General features: G+C 40.0%; 1 protein-coding gene across 1 annotated transcript; it reads left to right on the forward strand.

The window, feature by feature from the left end:
- Positions 1 to 4,216: 4,216 nt before the first annotated feature.
- LOC130503816 (uncharacterized) lies at positions 4,217 to 9,023 on the forward strand. The gene is made up of 7 exons (XM_056998379.1): positions 4,217 to 4,505; positions 4,572 to 5,642; positions 5,916 to 6,170; positions 6,612 to 7,249; positions 7,379 to 8,150; positions 8,304 to 8,429; positions 8,487 to 9,023. Exons 1-7 carry the CDS (start codon positions 4,217 to 4,219, stop codon positions 8,783 to 8,785), a joined length of 3,450 nt encoding a protein of 1,149 aa, XP_056854359.1. The 3' UTR covers positions 8,786 to 9,023.
- Positions 9,024 to 9,937: the final 914 nt, after the last annotated feature.

Raw genomic sequence — 9,937 nt, forward strand, 5'->3', positions numbered from 1 at the left:
CTCAATAAGCCCCCATGGGCTGGAGATTCAAGAAACCAGCTCAGGTTTCTTGAGAGTAAGCAGAATCTCCTACTCTCTAATAAGAGCATTGTTTGTCCTAGTTGTGTGTATTCTGTTGTCTTAGGATGTTTAGAAACTAGCTTGCTGTTCTTGTCTAGTTTCTGTTCATGGAAAGACTGTCAAATTGTCTAAGTATGTTTCTTTCTTAGGATTTTGTTAAGAGTCTTAGTATTGTCTAAACTCCATTTTTCTAGGTTATTTTTTAAAAATCTGCTAGAAATCTGTTTGTCTTAAATTGTTTAGAGACTAGGTAGTTGGTTTTGTTCTAGTCCTTGTTTCTGAAAAAAAAAAATTTGTCTTGTAATTGGTTGCTATTCCCTTAAAAGATTGCTTAGACTTGTTGTTAGAATCTGTGTTGTGATTTGTAATTAAATTGTTTCTTGAGATCAGACTTGGTGAAACCCATGTTCTGATCTCTTTTGTGTCTACTGATGTTTTCCTTAGTTGAATTAACAGGTTACTCAATGCCTGGTGATTTCTCTTCCACACAACAAGCAAAAGCTCATGTCAAACACCTTTGAAGACTGCTCAAACTGATGTGCTCAAATTTACTCCAATATGGAGTCAACCAAAGCCACAGTCCTCTCAGTCATTCTCAGGGTTCCTATCTGATCCTCTGGTCGTGTATGGTGAAGTCAAATCAGTAAGAAGAAATATTGAGAAGCCATTTCATCTCATGCTCTCTTAAAAGCACTCAAAGTCAGCTATACTTCAAGGAATGTTCAAAGGCTGTTCAAACCAACCTAGAATCTGATGATGGTGCTCAATAGAACTAAAGAAGACCAGGAGGACAGGAGGGGATCCAAGGATGAGCTTTACAAACAGGGATAAGCACACAAGGAGAAGGAGTTGGATAATGAATCCAAAACTCAAATCCACCAAGCTCAGATGGGTAGTGTGTATATGGAGGTTCAAGGAACCAGCCCAGGTTCCTTGGCTGTAAGTTAAACCTACTAAACCTGAATAAAAGCTTGTGTAATGTGTCTGGTTTATTTAGAGACCAATGGGTCATGTTAAGTTGCTAGAAGTCCTAAAGTTATCATATGGGTCTGTGTTTTTTTTTTTTTTTTGTTCCTAGAAGTGTCTGCCTAGGTTGTCATTGCATCCATGATATTGAAATGTATTGAGAATCCTTTCATTGTCTTTATCTTTCATGATGCATTGATAAGTGTCTAGGAGTGTTCCTAGATTTGTGTTAAAGATGCATACATATTGTGCCTGATGCATTCATAGAGTTTCTAAAAGCTGTCACATGAGGTGATAAAGCTGTTTTGCATCTATTTTGAAGCAGTGGCGACCAGTCATGATTTTATTCAATGATCTGGTCCCATGCTGTTGTTACTGATCTCTATCTGAGTTGTAATGGTGTGTAGGACACAGAGTTGTGGCTATCAGACCAGAAGCAGCAACAGGAAAAGAGATACCCATGTTGATCAGAGCCTGCACAAGATGCATATTCCTGATCATGGAGAAAAAGGCCCATGTTGTTCAGAGCCTACACTTGTTGTATATTCCTGACCATGGAGAGACAGCTTGTGAGGAGAACCGGTTGGCTTAAGCGCAGGCGTTGGAGTTGTTGTGCTCCTGGTTCAAGAGACTCACAAGGAGGGCCATCACTAAGTCATGAGGAGACTGTTGGTCCAAAGACATTGGAGCTGAAGGCAGATGGTGATCCAGTTGGCTTAAGCGCAGATGTTGGTATTGTTGTGCTCCTGGAGTATGGTGAATTGGTTGGCTTAAGCGCAGATGTTGGTATTGTTGTGCTCCCAGTTTCAAAGCTCACTGAAACTCAAGTTCAAGCTTGTCATTATACTCAGTCAAGCTTGAGGAGGGGAAATAAATATCAGTGAGCTACCAGAAGATCCATGAAGCTTTCAGTGTTCAGTGTCTCATTTCCTCATAGGCCAGCAAGAGTTTGGCGATTTAAAAGAGGGCTTAAGTGATCAGTATGAAGAAGCTGTCACTCCTCAATATGATCAGTATGGCGATTTATTTGAGGCCTTAAGTGATCAGTATGAAGAAGCTGTCACTCCTCAACGTGCTCACCAGCCAGATGCAAGGATATATGGATTATTCAGTCAGGGACATTCTTGGCTGAGCAATCAGATGATGGTGGCAGATCATGGAGTTGCAAAGTCCCCCTACATGATTAAAATTCAAGAGAAAAATGCAAGGCTGGTTGAGAGAAGAAATGGCGTGGAGGATTCAAGTGCTCAGCACTCCTCATCAACATTCTAGAAACTGATGCAAGATACTTATTGAGCTCATTGACAAAGGCTTCCAAGAAGTTCAAGTTGATGACACCATAAAGATGATGCACTGGCTGAGTGAGAAACTCACCAAAACAAAGAGGGAAGTTCACATATACTCTTTAAGCCCTTTCAATTCAATTCATTCATCTTTTCATTGTGTTTGTGAGCTTGAAAAGATACTTAAAATGATTGATTGAAGTGTGATGCATCAATGGGATGCAATCTTTATTTTTTTTATGGTTTTTATTCTTGAGTCTTGATAAGTACTGATGCACCTTTGGGTTAATGTATCAGGTACCATTGCTTGGCACCTCACTGAAGAGTTCCTGGTCGTCTCCTAACTTCCCTAGAGAGGCTATGAAGTCTGTTGACAGGGGGAGACCCAAACCAAGGTCTATGAAGAGGGCAAGCTGAGTTTGAAGTATGATCAGCCTCACTGGTGTTTGAAAATGATATGGTCGCCTCCCAACCTTTCTAAGAAGAAGTCTTGAAGAGATGGGGAGTCCCATACCGTCCCATAAGAGATGAAGCTGAGTTGTGTGTGCAGCATCTCATTGGTGTTGCTGCACCTGTTTAGGCCATGATCCAGAGCTTTTTGTGTCCAACCACACTGTTCTAAGGCACAAGAGCTCATTGGCCAATCCCTAGGCTGTGTTGGACTCCACTCTTTTTCCCTTGCAAGGTTTTATCCCATGAGGTTTTCCTTGTAAGGTTTTTAATGAGGGAGCTTCTTCACAGTTCCAAGCTTGTCCAAGGATCTCCTATGGTCAAGCTTGAGGGGGAGTGTTGGAATGAAGATAAATAAAGCTGGAGTTGATGAGAGATCAAGCAAAACCAGAGCAAGCAAGTGAAGCATCCGGAACAAGCTATTTTGTACAGTCTTGGTGTGCAAGTAACCTAGAGTGTCTTGGAAGGCAAGACAAGAGTGTAACTCGTCCAACTTCAACTTCAGAGGCATATTTGAGTTTAAACAGGTTCCTGACCGTTGGTGAGAGAGGCAAAACAAGTGGGACTAAAATACTATAAAAGTCACATGTCTTGCTTAAGCCAAAGAGCTGTTGGGTCAGGTCACTATCAAGCCATTCTGAACGTGCACAGCCTGCTCTGATCTCTGATTTACCACACAGCAATATTATTTATTCATTCCTAGTGTTATTAATTGTTTATTCACTTGTAATCTGGCTATATGTAGCCTGTTTGTAAACCATTGCAATCTAAGGAGAGTAAAACTCTTTCTTCACCATTCTCTGGTTACTTCACTCTTATTATCTCATACTCTCACGACCTCACTCTCTACAATACTCAAGAACTCTTTATTCTCACTGATTCTCAACCATACTTTCACTACAATCTTTATTCTTTCACAATCACTCTCTCTGGTTTCATACTGAACCAGAAGCTTATTCTCATCATATTCCTAATATTTCCTCTCAATTCTCTCACTTGATCCTTACCTTGCAAGCAAACCTTTGATAGTCTAAGAGTCATTCCGCAACTCTTCGAAGTATCACTCAATCCACATCTTGTTTTCATCATCACAATCCGTTGGAGAGTAGTCAGGGACGTGATCCTCACACCTAGGATCATATCAAGTGGTATCAGAGCAGATCTCCATCAAAAGGTTGTGTTTTTCCAGTTCTGCAACTTTTAGACTTTTCATATTCTGTTCTCAGATCTGTTCTAAAGTCTAGATCTTGTTAGAATCATGTTTGTTAATGTCAGATCTGTCTAGAACAAGTGTTGAACTTGCTAAATAATCTGATTAAAATTTCGAAATTGTTAAGAAAAAGAATTAGGGTTCTTCATAAAAGTTTTTGAATCTGTCTCAGTTTCTGTGTTTTCTGTTATTTTCTGTTTCTATGATCTCTTTTACTGGTTTTGTGCTTTAAAATTCAACAGGAACCATGGCAGACGAGGACGATAGGAATAATGGAATGAATCCACTGTTACTTGATGCTTTGACTGCACGCATGACTACTTTGATGGATCAGAGACTAGAGCACTTCAGGGCTGAGGTTGTGCACTCAGATCGTGAGAGACCTAGAAGGACTTCAAATCGATCTGCTACAGAAAGTTACTATAGCCATTCAAACCGATCCATTGGTACCAGAAGAAGGAGGCGTGACCAGGAAGAAAGGCCAAAAACCAGCGATCCTCTTGGTGGTTTGAAACTGAAAATTCCTGAGTTTAAAGGCACTGCTGATCCAGAAGAATACTTAGAGTGGGAAAAGAAGATTGAACTCGTGTTCAATTGCAGAGACTACACTGCAGAGTATAAAATGAAACTTGCCCCTACTGAGTTCAAGGAGTATGCTTTAAGTTGGTGGGATAACTTGGTTACAGCAAGAAGAAGAGCTGGAGATTTTCCTGTTGAAACCTGGAACCAGATGAAGGTAATCATGAGGAAGAGATTTGTACCGAGCCACTACCACAGAGAGTTGCACTTCAAGCTCAGAACACTGTCTCAAGGAAGTAGATCAGTTGAGGAATATTATAAGGAAATGGAAACTCTTATGCTGAGAGCTGATATACAAGAAGACAGAGAAGCAACAATGGCCAGATTCATGGGTGGTCTAAACAGAGACATCATGGACAGACTTGAAGTTCATCACTACGTTGAGATGAAAGAGCTTCTGCACAAGGCGATTATGTTTGAACAGCAGTTGAAAAGAAGAAGTTACAAGTCTAGCTATGGAGCCAGCAAACCACACTACCAGAAGGACGAAAAGACCAGAGAATCCAGACCATTCTCCAAGCCTAAAGTGGAGGAACAAAGTGTTAAAGGAAAGGAAGTAGCCACTGCATCCAAATCCAGAGACATACAGTGCTACAAGTGTAAAGGATATGGACACTATGCCAGTAGCTGCTCCAACAAAAGGGTAATACTCATCAGAGAAAATGGTGACATTGAATCCGAGGAAGAGGTATCTGAGTCTGAAGAAGAAAGGGTGGAAATGCCAACTCGTGGAGAGTTACTTGTTACTAGAAGAACACTGAATCTTCAAGCCAAGACCGATGGAGATGAGCAGAGAGAGAATCTGTTTCACACTCGCTGTATGGTTCACGGGAAGGTTTGCAGCTTGGTTATAGATGGAGGAAGTTGTACCAATGTTGCAAGTGAAACCATGGTGGAGAAACTTGGTCTGAAGGTCATAAAAAGACCAACAACTTACAAGTTACAATGGCTTAATGACGAAGGAGAGCTAGAGGTAAAGCATCAAGTTAAGGTACCATTGTCTATTGGGAAGTATGAGGAAGAGATACTGTGTGATGTCTTACCAATGGATGCTGGACACATATTGCTTGGTAGACCTTGGCAATCCGACAGAAGAACACTTCATGATGGGTTCACAAACAGATACTCGTTTGAGTACAAAGGAAAGAAGACTGTTTTGGTTCCTTTGACACCGCAAGAAGTTCATCTAGATCAGATAGCCTTGAAGAAGAACAAAGCGACCTCAGAATCTAAGAAAAAGCAGCAGGCTAATATATTGCTTCAACCAAAGGGAAGTTCTTTACCTCACTTGCTGATTGTTTTTAAAGAATGTTTAAACATAACAAAGCCAGTGCAGGATCTTCCTAGCAAGATACAATTTCTTTTGCAGGAATTCAAAGATGTTTTTCCAGAAGAAGCTCCACAAGGACTGCCACCTATCAGAGGAATAGAGCATCAAATCGATTTTATTCCAGGGGCTTCTCTACCGAACAAGCCAGCCTATAGAACCAATCCTCTGGAGACCAAAGAGCTACAGCAACAAGTCACTGAGCTTATGGAGAAAGGTCATATTCGTGAGAGCATGAGCCCATGTGCAGTTCCAGTCTTACTTGTACCAAAGAAAGATGGTAGCTGGAGAATGTGTGTCGATTGCAGAGCCATCAACAATATCACTGTAAAGTATCGATATCCCATTCCTAGATTAGATGATATGCTTGATGAGTTGCATGGTTCTAGCATCTTTTCTAAGGTTGATTTGAAAAGTGGGTATCACCAAATTAGAATGAAAGAGGGTGATGAGTGGAAAACTGCTTTTAAAACGAAGCAGGGGCTATATGAATGGTTAGTGATGCCATTTGGGCTGACTAATGCGCCTAGTACTTTCATGAGTTTAATGAACCATGTTCTTAGATCATTTATAGGTCATTTTGTTGTGGTTTACTTTGATGACATTTTGATCTACAGCAAGAACTTATATGAGCATGTTGAGCATCTTAGAAAGGTTCTAGAAGTGCTTAGGACGGAATCCTTGTTTGCTAATTTAAAGAAATGTACTTTTGGAGCAGATAACCTTGTCTTTTTAGGTTTTGTTGTGAGTGCAGATGGAATCAAGGTTGATGAAGAAAAGATCAAAGCTATCAAGGAATGGCCAAGCCCAAAGACAGTTGGTGAAGTGAGAAGCTTCCATGGTCTAGCCGGATTTTACAGAAAATTTGTCAAGGATTTTAGTACTGTGGCTGCACCACTGACTGAAGTAATCAAGAAAAACGTTGGGTTCAAGTGGGAACAATTCCAAGAAGAAGCATTCCAAGCCTTAAAAGAGAAACTCACCAATTCACCAGTTCTTTCTCTCCCTGACTTTTCTAAAACATTTGAAATAGAATGTGATGCTTCTGGTATTGGTGTAGGTGCTGTGCTTATGCAGGAAAAGAAACCTATAGCTTTCTTTAGTGAAAAGCTTGGAGGGGCTACTCTGAACTATCCAACGTATGACAAAGAGCTCTATGCGCTTGTGAGGGCTTTGCAAACATGGCAACACTATCTCTGGCCTAAGGAGTTCGTCATCCACACTGATCATGAGTCTCTAAAGCATCTCAAGGGACAACAGAAACTGAACAAGAGACATGCTAGATGGATTGAATTCATTGAAAACTTTCCTTATGTGATCAAATACAAGAAAGGTAAGGAAAACATAGTTGCTGATGCACTATCTCGAAGGTATGTTCTCTTGAACACTCTTGAAACGAAATTACTTGGATTTGAGCATATCAAAACTTTATATGCCACTGATTCTGATTTTAAAGATATATATGCTTCTTGTGAGAAGTTTGGTCGTGGTAAATACTTCAAGAATGATGGTTTTCTCTTCTTTGAAAATAGACTATGTGTGCCTAACTCTTCTTTGAGAGATTTGTTTGTCAAGGAAGCTCACGCAGGTGGACTTGGAGGACATTTTGGCGTGGCTAAGACACTGAACATAATGCAAGATCACTTCTATTGGCCACACATGAGGAGAGATGTAGAAAAAGCTTGTGAAAGGTGTGTCCCTTGCAAACAGGCTAAGTCCAAAGTCCAAAACCACGGTCTGTATACTCCTTTACCCATTCCTTTGCATCCATGGCATGACATTTCAATGGATTTTGTTGTTGGATTACCTAGGACTAAGACTGGAAAGGATTCTGTGTTTGTAGTCGTTGATAGGTTTTCTAAAATGGCTCATTTTATTCCATGTCATAAAACTGATGATGCTGTGAATGTTGCTAATATGTTCTTTAAAGAAATTGTTAGACTTCATGGAATGCCTAGGACAATTGTTTCTGATAGAGACACCAAGTTTCTTAGCTTCTTTTGGAAAACCTTGTGGTCTAAGTTAGGAACTAAGCTGTGTTTCTCTACTACTTGTCATCCACAGTCTGATGGACAAACTGAAGTTGTCAATAGAACATTGTCTACCTTGCTGCGTGCATTGATTAAAACGAACCTTAGGACTTGGGAAGAATGTTTGCCTCATGTAGAATTTGCTTATAATCATGCTAGGCATTCTGCATCTAAGTTCTCTCCATTTGAAATTGTCTATGGTTTCAATCCTTTATCACCTTTGGATCTAATGCCTTTACCTTTGAGTGAAAGAGTTAGCTTGGATGGACAAAAGAAAGCTGAACTTGTTAAGCAGATACATGAGAAGGCCCGGATCAATATAGAAAACAAGACCAAGCTGTACGCTAAGCAAGCTAACAAAGGAAGAAAAGAGATGATCTTTGAAGAAGGAGACTTAGTTTGGATACATCTGAGGAAGGACAGATTTCCTAACGAAAGAAAATCCAAACTCATGCCTAGACTAGATGGTCCTTTCAAAGTCATCAGGAAGATCAACAACAATGCCTATCAACTCGATCTCCAAGGTAAGTATAACGTGAGCTCAAGCTTCAATGTTACTGACCTAGTTCCTTATCATGCAGATGAAACGGATTTGAGGTCAAATCCTTCTCAAGTGGGAGAGGATGATGTGATCTTGACAAGCAATGGAACTAAAGATATGGAACAGCTTGAACCAGAGCTTAAGGAAGTTGAAGAAAGAACCATGGAGCAGCTTGAACCTGAGGAAACAAATGGCAAGGACTTAGAAGTACCAGTTGGTCCAATGACTAGATCCAAGCAAGCCAGATTCAATCAAGCTTTCCATAAACTCTTATACACTATCCAGGGCAGTCTAGAGTGTGCTTATCCAACTACTCTGGTTGTGATTCAAGCCGTCTAAGACATTCATCAAGAGAGGTGTTGTGACTTGCACTCTTTTCCTTGGTTTGGTTTTGTCCCATTGGGTTTTCCAAACAAGGTTTTTAATGAGGCTTGGACACAACACTTATACGATAGCCTCTTGATGAAACCATGCCATTTCTCTTATTTTCTAGTCTATTTTCGGATTTAAAACTTGGTCTTTATTTATGTTTTCAAGGGAGCCTTTGTTTTAAGTATTTTGTATGTTTCCAAGAAGCTGTGCATGTACAGACTTCTTGCCTATATATTATGGACGAAAATCATGAATAAAATCATCAAACACTTTCTATTAAAAATTCTCTCTGAATCTTGTTTGATCAAAGCTTGTCTAAGTGTTACTCGGATCCTTGATCCTTACCTTGCAAGCAAACCTTTGATAGTCTAAGAGTCATTCCGCAACTCTTCGAAGTATCACTCAATCCACATCTTGTTTTCATCATCACAATCCGTTGGAGAGTAGTCAGGGACGTGATCCTCACACCTAGGATCATATCATCTAAGAAGCTTTATTTGGAACCACTAATCAGTGGAGAATAACCAGGAAGTTGAATAAATCTCTTAGGAGTTGTGAGTAAGAAGATATCCCACTTTCTATCCAGATGATTCCAGATTAGCCTGTTCGGACATATGTCAATATCTTCATGATTCTTATCAAACCAGGATGAACCAATATATAAGAACGCTTGATTGGAACCACTAATCAGTGGAGAATAACCAGGAAGTTTAATAAATCTCATAGGAGTTGTGATTAAGAAGATATCCCACTTTCTATCAAGATGATTCCAGATTAGCCTGTTCGGACATATGGCAATATCTTCATGATTCTTATCAAACCAGGTTGAACCACGATCTAAGAAGCTTTATTTGGAACCACTAATCAGTGGAGAATAACCAGGAAGTTGAATAAATCTCATAGGAGTTTGTGAGTAAGAAGATATCCCACTTTCTATATCGATAATTCCAGATTAGCCTGTTCGGACATATGGCAATATCTTCATGATTCTTATCAAACCAGGATGAACCACGATCTAAGAAGCTTTATTTGGAACCACTAATCAGTGGAGAATAACCAGGAAGTTGAATAAATCTCATAGGAGTTTGTGAGTAAGAAGATATCCCACTTTCTATCCAG

Source organism: Raphanus sativus, unplaced genomic scaffold (genome assembly GCF_000801105.2).
Source record: "Raphanus sativus cultivar WK10039 unplaced genomic scaffold, ASM80110v3 Scaffold1155, whole genome shotgun sequence".
NCBI classification, from domain to species: Eukaryota; Viridiplantae; Streptophyta; class Magnoliopsida; order Brassicales; family Brassicaceae; genus Raphanus; species Raphanus sativus.